At 41.3% G+C, this 18,705-nt stretch overlaps 1 protein-coding gene across 1 annotated transcript; it reads left to right on the forward strand.

The window, feature by feature from the left end:
- Window positions 1–1,116: 1,116 nt before the first annotated feature.
- On the forward strand, window positions 1,117–12,995 carry LOC134624297 (butyrophilin-like protein 2). Its single transcript, XM_063469268.1, has 8 exons — window positions 1,117–1,229; window positions 3,995–4,342; window positions 4,469–4,801; window positions 4,890–4,988; window positions 5,673–6,005; window positions 7,005–7,331; window positions 11,568–11,888; window positions 11,985–12,995. The coding sequence occupies exons 1-8, from the start codon at window positions 1,196–1,198 to the stop codon at window positions 12,008–12,010; spliced, it is 1,821 nt and encodes a 606-aa protein (XP_063325338.1). The 5' UTR covers window positions 1,117–1,195; the 3' UTR covers window positions 12,011–12,995.
- Window positions 12,996–18,705: the final 5,710 nt, after the last annotated feature.

Raw genomic sequence — 18,705 nt, forward strand, 5'->3', positions numbered from 1 at the left:
TTGAAGACATCAGATATATGAAGCCAGATATATGGAACTTTGTTGCAAAGAAGAAAATTGCAATTTGTTTCCTTCCTTGTGAATTACTAGCTTATTGTGGTTTAGGGATTTGTATGATCCCAGGGGCTATATTGTCTCAGGCTTTTTGTCCCCTGGTAGGGTCTGCCATTGCAAATTGGTCCAAGGGTAGTAGGCCTACAGTAGGGTGGGTCCATGTGCCTTTTTCAGGCTGTGCCCACTGCATTCAGAAGCTTTCCCAGACTTCAACATAGCATTTTAAAGCAGTGTCATCAGCCATTAAAGTGAATTTTAACCATTTAGACACATTGTGCATCATTTATGTACAACACAAACAGTTTAGGGTCCAGCTCTGTGCATGCTGATATCTATCTTTAAAATAAATCATTAACAATGTGTTGTGTTTATCTATCATATCTCTCAAGATTTTCCCTCAGTAATCTGGACTCTATTATGTCAAGGGCTTTTGTAAAGTCACAGATCAGCCTGCACTGCATACACTGGTGTCCGCTGCATTTGCTTTACCTTCTAGAAGCTGTATTACTGTTCAGAGCGACCTCACTGCTGGTAACAACTCAAACTGTATTTCTCAATAAAATTATAAAGAAATACAGTTTCTCTAAAATCTCTAAAAAGAGCTGGGAATTTGATCTGTAATTGGAGTATCCATGTCCATCTCTAGTTGTGTATGTTGAAAATGATTTTTGCTGTTTTCAGAAACAAATATTTCACTGGATTCTTACTCTGGATGAAGAGTGGAGTTGACCTAAAGTAAGAATCCAGTGAAATATTAGCGTCACCTCTTAGAATTTCCCTGTAATAGGAGTTCAAAGATGAGAATATTTGTAATCTGGGTAGAATATTATAATAGTGAAAAATTGCAGGATACAGTAGACTGTGTTGTTTCTAAGCCAGTCAGCACCCGTAGCGTCAGTAGTGGTTTTTGATACGGGCGACATGGGTGGGAGGCAGCATCATGGGCATCGGCAAAAAGTAAAAATAAAAAAATTGCTTGTACTTGTAGAGGCAGTGTTCGCCCAGGGTGCCAAAGGACCGCCCCTGCGCAGCGTAATATGCGTAAGAAAGATGCAACATCATTGTAGGTGCAGCTGGCCTGACAGTGACTCTGCATTTGAGGGCTCGCTCTAACTGCGATCAAGTGAGCCTTTAAAGGAGGATGAAGCTGCTGCAGCTGCTGCTCCTCAGCAGCGGTAAGTACCTCTCTGTTTAACCCGCAGTTTTAGCCTCATTACACGGATACATGCACCAGTGTGCGTGTGTCTGTGTTAGTGGAAGAGTGAGACCGGACAGCCGGACTCAGACGGTGGACTCTGCAGAGCTAGCGGCTGGGCTAAAGCAGTGCTGCAGAGTAGCGGCTCTGAGCTCAGCACACACGAACATTTCACACTTTTTCACACTCTGACAGTTTAATTAGTTTTCCACGCGTGATGGTCACACGTGTTCCTCAGCTGTCTTAATAACCCACACCGAGACCGGATCCACCTCGGGTTAGATCTCTGTGACGCCATCTGAGTCCACAAACGACCAGATCAGGACAGGTGTGGTGCCAGAAAGAGACGTGTTGGGCTAAAATCAGTCTAACGTGTCTCTGATTAATGATATGAAGTCAGTCCGAGCAGAGGAAGAACTCCTGTCACATGAAAGAAACTGCAGTCAGTTTCATGGATCCGTCCTTATCAGTCCTTTATTTAAAAAGTGTCACTGACATTAAAAATGACCAAGAGGACAGCAGCACTGCAACAAATAGAAACTCACACGTCTGTAGAGATACTTTAAGTGGGCGTCAATGACGGATTAGTTATTATGTAAGTATACTAACAGAGTCATAAACATCATTGCAAAACAGGTCATGTATTTATTTAATATTTTCTCCTTCATAAGTCCTGTTTGTAAAGTCTCTGTATTTAGTAAACATATCAGACACATCTCTGCTGTGGCTGTCAGAGAGCTGCCGTCCATCAGTGAAGCTGAGACTAGATTACATGAAATGTTCACGCCAGGATTATCAAAGCAGTTTTTGAATGGGATTCAGCATTTTATCCAATAATAGCACAAATAATGAAGTCCTCTATAAAAAGGCTGTTACACTCCATCAGTGTTTACTGGTTATACTCAGAGGTGGCAAAAAATACAGATTTTCTTTACTGAAGCAGAAGTAGAGACACCTGAGTAAAAAAAATATTCAGGTAAAAGTGAAAAAGTACACTCTGAAATTTAATCACAGTAAAAAAGTAAAAAGTAGCTAATCATTATTGTACACAGGTAACTGAACATTGTGCAAAATAATAGAATATAATCAGTCGAGGAGATAAAAAAAAACTAAATTCTAATTCTAATGAATGTACTTGGCTTGAGCCTGTTATATAGTGTACATGCAGTGAGAGAGAATAAAAAACAACTATTTTCTGTTGACGACACTGTAGATGTGACTTTGCCTCACAAGTTTTAGTGACTGATGTCCACCCCCTACACTGACACTACTGTTTACAGTACACAGTATAAAGTTGGATTTTAGCGAGTGAATCTCAGCATCATCTTAAATGTGAATTCATCTCTGCTATAGTTGTTGTAACCTAACTCTTACCATGAAACCACAGCCACTGTGTTACCTACACCTGTGTTATTACATAAATAATGAAATGGACATTAACAGTTTTTTAATTAATTTGAAACATTTTAACTTTAACATGTTTCAAGACATTCAGACATCAGTTTGAGGCCAAAATCATTTTTCACCACTCAGATTAACAAAAACTAAGAAAACCAGTCAGGATGTCAGAATTCATGTTTTGGAGCTTTATCACTCAGCTGCTTCCAGAGAGAGGAATTCATCCTCCAGCTGGACACTCTCTAACATTGTTTCGTCTGCAGCTTTCGCTCTGTTCTGAGATCTGATGAGAGCTTTCATTTCGTTCAAAATAAAACACAACTGGGAAAAGACCCAGGGGAACCAAGTTAATGATACCCCAGAAAACCATAAATTTCACACTCTAACCTCAGCTCTCGTGGCCCGGTAGCGGTCCGTGACCTGGGGGTTGGGGACCGCTGCCTCTCTGACAGGGACAGCAGCACAGCTTCTCCACCTGCTGCAGACTGAAGGCTTCAGTTCTTGACAGCATTGTCAGCAGCAGCGTTAAATCATGAAGAAAATGTTGCCTGACTGCTTCCACATCTGCACAAACAGAACATTACTTCATAATCTGGTTGTTTAGTCGTTTGGTGCAGAGATCTGTGTGTTTTAGATCTCAGTAGATGTCATTTCAAACAACTATTTGTAACTGTTGTCAGTAGACTGCTTCATTAGTCTGCACTACTTCTTCAGAAAGTAACAGATTAAACAGAATGTGAACATTGCCAAACATGGAAAAATAAAGTTCAGTTTTAGTTTTATTTAAAAAGAAAAGAAATACAGAAACTTTTGAACAGAGATGAAAAATATCTAATTTAGTGAGAGTTTAATACTCTTCACTCTTAGTGGCTGCAGTGAGCCTGTTTTTGATTGCACAGCTGTGGCTCTGCGAAAACACTAATAGAAACAAAGAAAAGATAAGCTAGAAACAAGTGAGGGGAAACCAGGGAACAAGGAAACTCAGAAGTTACGAGGAAGAAAACAGCGTTCACAGGGGACATGGGAACGACAAGGAAGCAAAACTGGACGAAAGGACTGCCAAAATAAAGGAGGAAACACATCAGAGACATGACAGACTGCAGGAAACAAAAGATGAGACCAAGACAACAAAAGGGGGCAGACTAAATGAAGAAGTAACTGAGAACAAGAAACACAAATGATTAAACTAGGAAACCCACGGAAAGTAAACAATACCAAACAAAGACTAAGAAATGTAGATCTGTATTTAACAAAAAATGACCATGATTAGTGATTAGAAGAGCTGAATGTAGATAACCAAAAATACTGTAAAACTGACCTCTGTATTTTTTTCATGTGTCCTCACAGTTTCCCAGCATGCCCTTACTGTGGTAGTGGAAGTATATGAAGGGGAAAGATCTGTCCTGCTGCCCTGTCAGTTCACAGGTTTTATACCTGATGACCCCACAGTGATGTGGACTCACAGAGATCTTCATCCCAAATCTGTCCACCTAAGACGAGAAGGAGGAGACGATCTCAGAGGACAAAACCAGCTTTACAGCGGGCGCACATCAATGAGGCCTGATGCTCTGGACACTGGAGACTTCAGCCTCACTCTGAAAAGCCTCCAACTGACTGACACTGGCAGCTACACCTGCTCCATCAGTGATGGGAGAGAAGAACTGAGACTTAAAGATTTACAGCTGAAGGTCAAAGGTCAGCAATAAACTCCAACACCTACTTTATTTACAAGTAGTAGTTACTAAAGTCTAGACTGTAGATACTCAGCTGTGCTCCAGTTACTGTGTCTACAATTGATCCTGGGCTTTATTCTCCTTTTAGACCAGCAGGTGGAGGTGAAGGTGGAGGAAGGCTCAGAGTTTGTCATTCTGCCCTGCAAAACAAAACCTGACCTGCCTGAGGACACCAGTGTGGAGTGGACTCACTCTGACCGAGAACTCACAGTGACCCAAGTGCATTCAAAAAACAGTGATCACCTGAAACAGCTGGACAACCTTTACTGCGGCCGCGCAAAGATGAACGAAGACCTGCTGAGAACTGGAGACCTCAGTCTGACCCTGAAATACCCCACAGTGAGAGACAGTGGAGGATACATCTGCACCATCTACAGGGACAAAGACATCCTGAGACAGAAAGTAGTGCTGCAGGTCAAAGGTCAGAGATGATGACACAGGTCAGAGGTCAGTGTTGTGGATTAAGGTCAGAGCTCAGAGGTCATGGTGCTTTTTATGCTTTTCCACAGAACCATTTCTAATCTGGAACATTGTTCATGTGGTTCTCCTGGTTCTTCTTGTGGTTTCTGGAGGTCTTTTATTTCATTTCCGGCACTATTTCATGCCAGGTGAGTGTCTCCTGCTACACTACCCATAATGCCGATGGTTAGCAGGTGTCCTCTGGTGGCTCCTTGACTGTGGCTCACACAAACTTGTTCCAGAAGCTGAAAGAGTTGAGAGTTACAAACAGCTGATACAGAGAGCTGAAGAGAAACTTCCAGGTTTGTTCCTGTCAGTCAGAAAACCTCCTTCAGACTCAGTCATTGATCAGTGAAACAGCTCCACAACATGACTTTACTAAACAGTGTGTGTGCTTCACTGCATTGATCTGACACAGAGGCTGCTTGTGGACAAGCTGTTCTTCTTCTGTGGTGGTAAACAGCAGGCTGACATGGAAACATGTGCTGACAGTAAATGTTGCAGCAGCTTCAGTAAATTTTCCTCCTTGAGTTGTGCTCAGTCATGTGGTGGAGAGCTTCAGATGTTCAGAGCAGACACATGAGATCTTCATGGTTTCTGTGCTGATGTGTGTGAGACATGGCCGACTGTGGAGGCTCAGTCTGTCTGTTCTTCTGCTCTTCATCCAACATGTCTGCAGCACTTTACAGGACGCTGCAGACTAGTTACCAAAGAACGAGTCAGGAACACATCAGGAACAAACTGAGACACAATCTGACTGAGACTAGAAGACAAGGAGGGGACAGGGAGGTCATGTGACCATGTTATAATGTTGTGCTTTGTTGTCCTCTCAGTTTACCAGGTGGTGGTGGATCCAGGGGTGGAGTCTGTCCAGCTGCCCTGCAAAACCACACTCCGCCTGCCCAAAGACGCTATAGTGGAGTGGAAGGATGGTTCTATGTATGACAGGAAGCTCCACGTGTATCAGAACGGATCAGAGCAGTCTAAAAAACAGCATGAGGATTACAGAGGCCGAACAGAGATGAAGAGAAGCCTGCTGAAACCCGGAGACCTCAGTCTGACCCTGAAATACCCCACAAATGAAGACACAAACACCTACACCTGCACTGTTTACAGCAAGGAGGGAAACATCCTGATGAAGAAACAAGTGGTGCTCATCTTCAGAGGTCAGTGCTGTAGATACAGAGTCAGACTCAAGATGAGTCAGACTCGGAGATCAGAGGTCAGACTCATGATGGTGGTTCAGTCTCAGTGGGCTCCATCCAATAATGTTACAGTGTTACAGGCACAGGCTAAGCTAAATCAGTTCAAATCTCAGTAAAAACCTTCTTTGGTCCTCATCTATAATCAGTCATATCTGAGTCACAATAACTAGAAGATGATTTCTAGCAGAGCTGTGAAAATCTCCACATCCTTTCTCCATGTTATCATCCAAAGCTGTGTGAAGTTTCAGAGCTCTGCAGTTAACAAACGGAGACTTAAATGGAGTTGTGATGCACTTTATAACTGACATGGAGGTTGATGGTTGATGTTGGGGTAGGTGCAGGCTTGGTGTGTCTGGGGACTCCCTAGGGAAGTTTTTTCTCGAGCTGTAGTCACAATGTAAAAGTGACACCCACTTTGGTGGCCCTTGGGTGGTGTTTTCCTTGTGTCTTCCTGTGCTGGCAGACGTAGGTTACTGGCCTGGTAACCTAGCTGCCCCTGGGTGGGTCTGGTGCAGTCTCTGGACCTTGTCGGTGAAGTCGGTGGAGTTCTTGATGTGATGTGGGGTGTTCCCCACAAGAGGTGCTAGGATGGTAGCAAGGTGTTTCAAAATGTTGTAAGTGGCTGACTTTATGCTGCTACCAATGGGTCTGAATGAGGTACAATGCATTACCAGTGAAGCAGCAGCGTGCAGCAGTCAACACAAATGTCTCCATCCTACCTTGTTTTCTCTTATGTTGTCCCACAGATTACGCTGAGGTGAAGCCAGTGCACTCTGAGGTTGAATATGTGATGTTCTATGAAAAATGAAATAAGCAACAAAAGTCTTCTCAGTGATGACTCCTCAAAGATCTCTGTCCTGTTACCTTCTGATCAGATCTGCTTCTTTTCTTTAGCTTTCTCTACAACTGTGATACCTGCTGCTGTCTGTAGAGCTCATGTTGTGTTTGTTGTCCTCTCAGTCTGTCAGGTGGAGGTGAAGGAGGGGGCGGAGTCGGTCCAGCTGCCCTGCAAAACCAGACTTAACCTGCTTGAAGTTGCTAAAGTAGAGTGGAAGGAACGAGGCAACAGGAAGGTCCACGTGTATAAGAACGGCTCTGACCAGCCTGAAGAACAGCACCAGGATTACAGAGACCGAACAACAATGAATGAAGACCTGCTGCAATCTGGAGACCTCAGTCTGACCCTGAAATACCCCACAGAGGAAGACAACTCCACCTACACCTGCACCGTCTACAGCAGGGAGGGAAACATCCTGCTGAAGAAGCAAGTGAAGCTGAAAGTCAGAGGTCAGTGCTTTAGATACAGGTCGAAGGTCAGAGGTCATGTAGGAGTTTATTTTCTAAAAGCTTTTAGTTTTAATCTATTTTTAGTTTATTCAAATGATATAAAATCTTTAATGTTTTGATGTAAAAGCCAAAAATGTCAGGCGGAGCAACTGTGCCTTTAATTCAATTCAATTCAATTCAATTTTATTTATATAGCGCCAAATCACAACAAAAGTCGCCTCAAGGCGCTTTATATTGTACAGTAGATAGCACAATAATAAATACAGAGGAAAAACCCAACAATCATATGACCCCCTATGAGCAAGCAGTTTGGCGACAGTGGGAAGGAAAAACTCCCTTTTAACAGGAAGAAACCTCCGGCAGAACCGGGCTCAGGGAGGGGCGGGGCCATCTGCTGCGACCGGTTGGGGTGAGAGAAGGAAGACAGGATAAAGACATGCTGTGGAAGAGAGACAGAGATTAATAACAGATATGATTCGATGCAGAGAGGTCTATTAACACATAGTGAGTGAGAAAGGTGACTGGAAAGGAAAACTCAATGCATCATGGGAATCCCCGGCAGCCTACGTCTATTGCAGCATAACTAAGGGAGGATTCAGGGTCACCTGGTCCAGCCCTAACTATATGCTTTAGCAAAAAGGAAAGTTTGAAGCCTAATCTTGAAAGTAGAGATATTGTCTGTCTCCCGAATCCAAACTGGAAGCTGGTTCCACAGAAGAGGGGCCTGAAAACTGAAGGCTCTACTTTTAAATACTCTAGGAACAACAAGTAGGCCTGCAGAGCGAGAGCGAAGTGCTCTAATAGGGTGATATGGTACTACAAGGTCATTAAGATAAGATGGGGCCTGATTATTTAAGACCTTGTATGTGAGGAGCAGGATTTTGAATTCAATTCTGGATTTAACAGGAAGCCAATGAAGGGAAGCCAAAACAGGAGAAATATGCTCTCTCTTTCTAGTCCCTGTCAGGACTCTTGCTGCAGCATTTTGGATCAGCTGAAGACTTTTCAGCGAGTTTTTAGGACCAGGGTTTTAATAGTTTTGCAATTTTCATTAGTTTTTATTTTTATTTCGTTTTGACTTCAGATTTTCAATTTTATATTAGTTTTAATTAGTTTTTACCAATTGTTTGCTAGTTTAGTTTAGTTTTTATTTTTTTGAAAATCCTTAGTTTCAGTTTAGTTTTGATTAGTTTCAGTTATAGTTTTAGTTGTGTTTGCAATAATTAAGTGTAACAAAATCCCAGTTTCATCATATCAGTCATTCTCTTCTGCTTATCCTTGGGTATGTTGTTATTCCAGCTACCATACCCTGCACCCTGGACAGGTCGCCTGTCTGTCGCAGGGCTAACACGCAGAGACAGACAACTCACATTCCCACCTATGGGTTCTTTAAATAAATAAATAAAGGCAGATGAACAACCATTGATACCAGGCAACTATAAAATGTATATCTTGGCCCCAATGAGACTATTAACTCTTGCAGCACCGGGTGTTAAGGCAATTGACTCACACAGTTATGTAGATATCCCAGTCCTGTTGTCTCGGGATGCATCACGCTGCCTTGCCTGGTGTTAGCTTCTGTTTCTGGGGATGAGGGTTGAGTGTGCTCCCTTACCTTCTCCAGGTAAGCTAGGTTAGCCTTCTTGTGTGAGCTTTTCAAGTGCACTTTAAGGTTTGTGGGATTTCTTTCCCTTTAGAAATGTCCCTCATAATTTGTCTCGTTCCACTACAAGACACTTGCTTTATCCAAAACACAGTCATATTCAAAGTAATCCCAAATTGGACTCTGACGCTTTCTCCAGACTTTTGTTGACATGATGCTACGCGTGGACGGAGCAGCAACACAGACGACCCGACTGAGGTACTTGCCACCTGCAGGCATAATAAGGCACAGCAAGAACATAACCTGGAAAATACACTTCATTCTCACCCTAGACTAACGTATGACACATACACATCAACGAAAACTAAACACATTTTCTCTATAAATTCAGTTAATTTTAGTTAGTTTTGTGAACGGTCATTTCAGTTTTAGTTAGTTTTCCTTTTATTGCAAAGTCTCGTTTTTATTTTTATTTCCGTTAACGAAAATGTTTTTTATTCGTTATTTCGTTAGTTTTCGTTAACGATAATAACCTTGTTTAGGACATCCTGATAATAATGAATTACAGTAGTCCAGCCTGGAAGTAATAAATGCATGAACTAGTTTTTCAGCATGAACAGAGTTTTTTAAATGAACAGACTAAGAAGACGATTAAAAATAAAGTTTTAATTATCCTAACTTCACAATAAAAGCCTCTGGCGTGATTGAGTTTGGATCAAATCAGTAGTTTTGTTAGTTTTGTCCATCAGAGTATGAATGCATGTTAATGTCAGCACTATATGAGAACCAGTTTACCATTTACCATGATCCAGTCATTTGGGTGTTTCCAAATGTCAGGGTGGAGCAGCCATAAATGTGAGGCTTTTATTGTGAAGTGAAAGATAATAAGAGTGAAAATGATGTGTCCATGGATTCTAAGTTAATACAGATAAAATACTATTTAAATTGGCAATTTGACTCACTGACAATAAACAGAGCCACACTTGCTGCAGTAAGTGAGACACCACAGCATCATGTAAAGGTACTTTACAGCTGTAAATGAAAATTCAATTCAGTTTTATTTATATAGTGCCAAATCACAACAACAGTCGCCTCAAGGTAGGGCTGCTCGATTATGGCAAAAATGATAATCACGATTATTTTCACTGAAATTGAGATCTTGATTATTTGATGATATTTATTTAACAATGTATTGAATAATGGCTTTAAAGATTGTCAAAAAATAATATAAAATAGTGTGCAAATACTGATAACAGTGCAAATGTTTGCAATATAAAAAAATAAATGGAAAATGGAAACATCTATGTTTAGTGAACTTCAAAATACTGCATAATATTTATGCATACAAATAACTAAACATCAAGACAAGCTGTGTAGCCACACAATGCACAATGGCATCAAACTGACATTGAGGCATGTCAATTTGTAGTGTTGCTCTGTGGTGCAGCTACGACACTGTAGCAAAGTTTCCACACTATGTCTACTTGATCCACGTCTTGACTCCGTGAACCCATAATGTTTCCACACCACTGAAGTCATTTTACCTCTCTTTTCAACCAACAGCATTCTTTCTTCAGCAGCCATTATCCTCTCATCTCTACAAATAACTTCTGCTTAGCTTTCCGAGCTTCCCTCGGGTCCTCTTAATTGTTGTGACGCGTGTTTGAAACGGAGAGAGGTGCGCTCGATTTGCCACACGGAGCAGCGTGAGAGTAAAGCATGAGGTGCTAATAGGGCGAAGTCAAGGAGGTTATTTACATGAAAAGGGAAAGACCATCTCTGAATTGAGGAGGGGGCCTAAGGGTACATCTGACACCATCTTACAATGCTGTGATTGCAGCCATTCCTCAACTCTCTGTGAATGGTACTCATGGCCATTGATCAGTGGTCTTTGATCAGTGAGCTTTGATCAATGGTCATGACAACTTGCAAATAAACAACCAGGTAACTGACCTCCCAGCCCCTTGTTCATTCAGTGGTGCTAGTTTCAGTCATTATGCAAATGTACTGTACTGTTCTCAGTCATCCAGGTCATTGTAGTCTAAGGAGCTTGGAAAGAAAAGTGTCTGGACTTCTTTAAGTTTCTTGAAGATGGGCCAAGCTCCTTAGAATGCAAATGTACTGTTTATAAGATTGGGGAAACCTGCAGTCAGCTGAGACTGAAGAAATCACTTGGATGATGATGATGGAACGTTTTTCCCACTGAAAACACTATGTCCAGATGAACAGAATTTGGAATTTACTTACCTGGATGATTGAGCATGCATCAAGACATTTGAGTTGTTTCAGGCATGTTCCACTGGAAGGAGGCCCTGGAGTAGACCCAGGACACGCTAATGAGATCATATCTCTCACCTGGCCTCGGAATGCCTTGGTGTTTCCCTGGAAAAGCTGTAGGGGGTGGCTGGAGAGGGAGGTGTGGTCTTTGTTGCATAGACTGCTGCCCCTGCGATCTGGCCCCAGATAAGCAGAAGAGGATGGATGGAATTATTTCTCTCCATGAGCTGTTTGTGTGTCTGAAGGAGGCGCCACTCCATCGCTTCATTTAGTGCAGAACAAGAGTCACATGATGCTGCTCTGTGAACACCAATCACACTTTGTACAGCTCATGTTGTGCTTTGTTGTCCTCTCAGTCTGTCAGGTGGAGGTGGAGGAGGGAGCGGAGTCTGTCCAGCTGCCCTTCAAAACATCACGGAACCTGCCTGAAGATTCTGAAGTGGAGTGGGTACACTATAACCCAAAGAAGACGATCCATGTATATAAGAACGGCTCTGACCAGCCTGAAGAACAGGACCAGGATTACAGAAACCGAACGAAGCTGAATGAAGACCTGCTGAAAACTGGAGACCTCAGTCTGACCCTGAAATACCCCACAGAGAGTGACAGTGGAGAACACAAATGTGTAGTGTATGGGAAGATCTGGAGAGAGAAAACTGTGCTGCTCAAAGTCAAAGGTTTGTTGGTTTGTGTTTGTTTGCACGTGTGTGTGGGTGGGGTTGGGGGGGCAGGCAATCGTTTGTGTGTCTGACTGTCTTTTGTCTCCTCTGCAGGTTCAAGGTCAAACAACGGACAATAGGAACAGACACAGCTGCATTGATCCGACTCCTCGGTCATTTTAGGCCTGACATCATGTGCAAAACCTTTATACAGTGGTCCCTTGCTATAACGGGGTTAACTTTTCGCAGCCTCACAGTTTCGCTGATTTTTTGGGGGTGCAATTTTGTATGTTTTTTTTTTCTTTGTTTTGTACAGCGCATTGTGTTCTGCGTCCTGATTGGCTACAGACCATTGTCAATCAATGTCTTGCTGCATGCTCAATCAATCGTGTGCCGTGTCTCCGGTCCAGTACAAAATGCTTCTCAAATATACAACAAACACAGCAATGTCAACATCAAAGGCACCTGCTGTAGCACCCAAAAGGCAGAGGAAGATGCTAACCATTGCACAAAAAGTCGGACTTCAGGGCTGGACCAATTACAGCTGAGGAGGTCGAACTTTAAAGTTCCATATTGAGGTAAAAAGGAACATGATTTGTCCCGTACTTAGCTAGAATGGAAAAAAGACACAAAGCTGGAGTTATTCTGTGTCTTTACGCTGCACAGCTGCCTCTTCTTCTCTCTTCTCTCCCCTCACTCTCCTGTTGCTACTTCAATCATGAAACTGATCAATGATCAGCTGATCGGCTTTTCTCTCTTGTTTGTTTATCGCCCACTTTGCCCCAGAAAGAGGAAACCAGCGGATAAACTACAGCACGTTTAAGCTTGATAAACTGTTGTTAGAATTTATTTAATATTACTTTCTAGTATCAGCTGATGTTTGCTGGAGCCACAGCTGTAAAGCTGCTGGTCATGATGGTTTGTATATCTGGTGAGAGGGAAACATGAAGATGAAACCAGGAGATGTCCTTACTGAATCATCAGAGCTGAACAGGTGATGGAGAAACAGGTTTACGTTTTAGGTGACATGAATGAGTTATGAACTGTTTCTGAGAGACAAATAACACCAGCATCCTTTTTTACGTAGCTGACAGCTGGTAACTGTGCAGGGGCGGATCTAGCAAAGTGTTGCCAGGGGGGCAGGTAGGGCATTAACAGGGAGAGGGGGGCATAAAAAAATTTCTTTCTTATTCTCATTTAAAATGTCTGGCTTTTATTAAATAATTATCTGAATCTTACAACCAAAGTGATCATCTGATTAAATGTATAGAAGTCCATTATTGTATATAGTAACTATTAAGTCTAATATATACCCTAATAAGCTATAGTACTTTTTCCTTTGGCAATCCATCCATTAATTTCATTTTTCATCATGTCAAAGAGACTGAATAAAGTCCTGTCCCACTAACAGCAGCTCCATTGTATTTTGGACATTAGCGTGTCCCCAAATGTATTTTGTAATGTATTCCGTTACGTTACTCAATGAGAGTAACATAACGGAATTCTTAACTACTTAATATATTGTCATGCTTTTTACAACTACATGAATGTACTATTGCTGTGTGATTTATTACTATAACTGAAGGTCATTCGCCATACCAATACCAACTAGATGTTTATATCTTAATAAAAAATGAGTAACAGTAGGGTGGACATTAGCTAAGGCTGCACTTCTTGCAGCGATCTCGTACAGAAAACTATTCCGCGCTTATATAAAACAGGCCCGCGGCTCCGAACCATAGTAAAGTGACCTCTGGCTGATACGCCGGGTTCTGTGTTGGGCTGGTAGCCGAAAAATAGCTTTACTTTGTTGTCTGGGTCAACTTTGCTTGCGAGAGACAGAGAGAGGCATTGAAAGGCGTTGAAAGGCTGCTCCAACAGAACTTACTGTTTCGGAGGAAAACACGAACACGGTGTACAGTCGAGTCTTAATAGCTTACTTACAACTGGGCTCGTCAGGCACTCTTCTTGGCTGCAGTGGTTATTATTATATTTACATGCTTCATACATGCTATGCCTGTAACTCTCTGCCTATTGCCTTCGTATTAAATCATTTTTGAATAATACTTTTAAAAAATATTTCTTCACGTTATTATGCAGGCCGCAAGTAGAGGTGACATGGGCCATGAGATTGAGACACGGGCATTAGAGCCTCTTAATGTGTGTTTTGTTTGGGTTTCCACCGGCGTTGAATTACTAATAGAGGGCACAGCCTAAAATATGAAACAGGAAAAGACCGCTGTGTAATCAAACAAGTAACTGTATTCTGAATAACACCTTTTAAATGGTAACTGTAACTGAATACAGTTACTCATATTTTGTGTTTTAAATACATAACGCTGGTACATGTATTCCGTTACTCCCCAACACTGGTGACAGCTGGCAACTTTTCAGGGGCGGGTCTAGCAAAGTTATGCCAGAGGGCCAGGTATGGCATTAACAGGGAAAGGGGGGCACAAAGAAATACTTCTCTTTCTTATTCTCATTTAAAATCTCTAACTTTAATGAATAATTATCTGAACCTTACAACCAAAGGTTTTATTTGCTGTAACATGTATAGAAGTCCATTATTGTATATAGTAACTATTAAGTCTAATATATACCCTAATAAGCTATAGTACTTTTTCCTTTGGAAAGGTACCATCTGTGCAGTCTGCAATTGTGTTGATGAAAGATGTTGAATCTATTTAATTAATGTAGAAAAAATGATTTCTTCGTATTTGTTTTACACATGCATTAAATTAAAGTCAATTACGTCAATTAAGCATCATGAGGCAGAGGGGCTGTTCCCTATTTTTTTGCTGGAAGATGGCAACCCTGTTATTTAGGTTGTTTAATATTTCTGCTAAGTACCGTTTAGAATACCAGAATATGGAGGATGGTGCAGGTTTAAGTTTATCAGATTCATCAGTATTGCTGAACTATAAAATATTGTGGGTGCAGTGTATTTTTTGCATAGAGGTATAACAGAATAGCTTTAGTGTTTTGTTTTTTAAAATTTGAGTATGAACTTATACAAAATGCAGCAAGATATTTAAAATAAAAACAGTTTCATTGATTATAAAATACACTATCGGATTTATATTGGTAGCAATCTTAAGCTCCTCCATTGTTCATGACTGTGCAATGTCCCTGTGGAATAAGTCCAAATAAAAACAACTGGCTAACCGTTAATCTGATCCAGTGTTTTCCTTCTTCTGTGGTGGATGTGTTTGAGGATAAAAGCGATCCTACATGTTCAGAAATTAGATTTAAGACTTTTTAATGTCACTAACAATGAAACTGTCTCTGTCTGACTGCCATCTAGCAGACAGCAAGAAAGAGAAATCTGACTTCTCGTGTTTCTGAAGGTTTCATTTAAGACATTTTAATTTAATTAGACCAATTCAAGACTGTTTTTAAATAATTTAATTAACTGAAAGATTCAGCTTCATTTGCTTTATTTTTTAAAAGAAAATTATCTTGTAAAGTGTCACTTGCTGTCTGCAACCAGCAGTGAGCTCTGCTGTCGGACTCTGCTTCTCTCTTCTTCTTGTGTGAAGCCATCTAAAAGCCTCCAATCACCTTGCAGTAGCAGTTTTAAGGCTATTTCCATGGAAATGGTAGGCTCAAGCAGGTATGAGCTCACTTCCTGTTGGTAGAAGCTTTGTGGAACAGGTGGATCGCTGATTACCTGGAAACACAAACACAGCTCAGACTACAGGAGGCATATACAATTCAAACTCAATTGGTCCTAGCACAGAACCCTGTGGCACTCAGTACACACTAAGTGTCTGACATCATCAGTGGCATTTCTGCCTGTGTTGGTGCCTCAGTGTTTTATGAGTGGTGGCATCTGAGAGAAACAAATAAAATGTTGGGAGTCTTTACTTAAATATCCTAGCCCTTTTTTTTTTTTTTTTTTTTTTTTTTTTTTTACTAAATTGACTAGGATTCTTCATCAAAAACTACCAGAAATCAGCATTTGATAGAAGGTTACACCATGTAGGCTCTGTGAGTTTTTGTGGCCTGAATAATTGTTATGATTCATTACATAAAACACGAACGTAATTTTTAATCCTGTTTTCCTGAAACAGTGAACAACCATTTTGCCAATAGCAACAAAGTTAAGTACCTTCTTCTTGTTAGTGTCTATAGAAACATTATTAAAATTTGCAAATAAACAAATATACAAACTGGTTAAAGAAAACTGTACAATAACTATTTTAGCAGCAGACAGCAGGTAGGTGTTGATGTTAGTGTTTTCCTGCAGTCCACAGGAAATTTGAGTGATAGATCGACAACAGGCACAACTGTGAGAACATTCAGAGAGGTGTACTTCAAAGGAAATTCAACACTCACATTGCCTCATTTTTAACCTGTTCTCCTTCAGGCTCTGAGCATGCTCACGTCAAAGAGGCGTTTGATGTCATTTCACAGTAATAAATAAATAAATAGTGTTATGTGTATACATTTGGGTTATTTCACATAGAATTTGGTATTGCACAGTGGTGGTTGATAGAGGAAATGGGAAGCAGGCTGAACATGTTGAAACCAGGGTGGGAACTGTCCTTGATGATGTTTGCTGCTCTGCTGAGTGACCAGTTTGGAGATGAGGATGTCCGGGATGCCTCTATTAAAGGCTGAGCTGTAGTCCACAAAGAGCATTCCAACGTAGCTCTGACGCTGTTCTAGGTGACTCAGCACATAGTGGGGGGCTATGGCGATGACGTCTTCTGTGGACCTGTTTGTGCGGTATGCAAACTGGTGGGGGTCGAATTCTGGGGGGAGGTAATCCTTGATGTGCTGAAGGAGTAGTCTCTCAAAGCATTTCATGATTACCGCCGTGAGTCCCATCACAGTGACACAGTGATGGGAAACTTCTTCGGCACTGAGACAATTGCAGCTGATTTTAGACAGGATGGGATGGCTGCCTGATCCTGTGAGAGATTGAAGATTCTTGTGAAGATGAGGGTGAGCTGGTGGGCACCTTGCCAGGTACTCCATCTGGACTGGCCGCCTTCCTGGGGTTCACAGTAAATGGAGTGTTGCAGGAACCAGGATGATGTTGGGAACAGGTTTAGTCTCTTAGTTGGAGCCAAATTCATTTTACTGATTAAGTAAATACTCATGGGGATGAACAGCCTACAAATGTAACTGATTAGTGTTCTAATCTGTGACCTATCACCTCTAATTCTAGTAGAGTGAAAGAGGTTTAGCAGATTATGACCAAGCGTGAACCCGTACTTTTCCAGTTTTTTTAATAGAATTTCATGAGTTACAGTATCAAACGCCTTCTTTAAATCTAAGAAAATGCCGAGTGCATACCTCTTATTATCCATACATTCCGTTATCTTTTCCATTAAATCTAGCAGTGCTAAAGCTGTTGATCTGTTGTTTCTGAACCCATACTGACTATCTGTCAGTAATTCATATTTTTCCAAAAAACTGTCAAATCTTTTTATGAAAAGTTTTTCCAGTATCTTAGAGAACTGGGAGAATATTGACACTGGTCTATAGTTTGTAAAATGATGCCTTTCACCGGTTTTGTAAATGGGAATAACTTTAGCAACTTTCATTTTTTGTGGAAAAACCCCTTTTTGAAACGACAAGTTGAATATGTATTTTAATGGTTTTACAATCCCATCAATAACTGTCTTTACTGTTACCATATCAATATCATTCCAGTCTGTACTGGTTTTGTTGTTAAGTCCTCTAACTATGTCATAAATCTCTTTCTCTTCCACTGCTCTTAAAAACATTGAGCTACTATTCCTTTCAATATTTTCACCAGTGTCCCTTTCTATTCCATCAACCTTTATTCCTTCTGCCAGTTTTGGCCCTATGTTTACGAAGAATTCATTAAAGCCATTTACTATCTCTTCCATGTTATTAATACTTCTTGTCCCTTCTATAAAGTACCCAGGGTAATCATTATTCCTTCATTCATTTTTGATTATACTGTTTAATACATTCCATATACAGGGAGTGCAGAATTATTAGGCAAATGAGTATTTTGTCCACATCATCCTCTTCATGCATGTTGTCTTACTCCAAGCTGTATAGGCTCGAAAGCCTACTACCAATTAAGCATATTAGGTGATGTGCATCTCTGTAATGAGAAGGGGTGTGGTCTAATGACATCAACACTCTATATCAGGTGTGCATAATTATTAGGCAACTCCCTTTCCTTTGGCAAAATGGGTCAAAAGAAGGACTTGACAGGCTCAGAAAAGTCAAAAATAGTGAGATATCTTGCAGAGGGATGCAGCAGTCTTAAAATTGCAAAGCTTCTGAAGCGTGATCATCGAACAATCAAGCGTTTCATTCAAAATAGTCAACAGGGTCGCAAGAAGCGTGTGGAAAAACCAAGGTGCAAAATAACTGCCCATGAACTGAGAAAAGTCAAGCGTGCAGCTGCCAAGATGCCACTTGCCACCAGTTTGGCCATATTTCAGAGCTGCAACATCACTGGAGTGCCCAAAAGCACAAGGTGTGCAATACTCAGAGACATGGCCAAGGTAAGAAAGGCTGAAAGACGACCACCACTGAACAAGACACACAAGCTGAAACGTCAAGACTGGGCCAAGAAATATCTCAAGACTGATTTTTCTAAGGTTTTATGGACTGATGAAATGAGAGTGAGTCTTGATGGGCCAGATGGATGGGCCCGTGGCTGGATTGGTAAAGGGCAGAGAGCTCCAGTCCGACTCAGACGCCAGCAAGGTGGAGGTGGAGTACTGGTTTGGGCTGGTATCATCAAAGATGAGCTTGTGGGGCCTTTTCGGGTTGAGGATGGAGTCAAGCTCAACTCCCAGTCCTACTGCCAGTTTCTGGAAGACACCTTCTTCAAGCA

This window comes from Pelmatolapia mariae, linkage group LG3_W, assembly GCF_036321145.2.
Source record: "Pelmatolapia mariae isolate MD_Pm_ZW linkage group LG3_W, Pm_UMD_F_2, whole genome shotgun sequence".
Classification (NCBI taxonomy): Eukaryota; Metazoa; Chordata; class Actinopteri; order Cichliformes; family Cichlidae; genus Pelmatolapia; species Pelmatolapia mariae.

Bases quoted from the DNA above. Each gene is read 5' to 3' on its own strand.
- LOC134624297 (XM_063469268.1), top strand. From the start codon at position 1,196: ATGAAGCTGCTGCAGCTGCTGCTCCTCAGCAGCG. The intron at 4,802-4,889 runs GTCAGAGATGAT...GCTTTTCCACAG, and splicing joins AGTAGTGCTGCAGGTCAAAG to AACCATTTCTAATCTGGAAC. The intron at 4,989-5,672 runs GTGAGTGTCTCC...TTGTCCTCTCAG, and splicing joins CCGGCACTATTTCATGCCAG to TTTACCAGGTGGTGGTGGAT.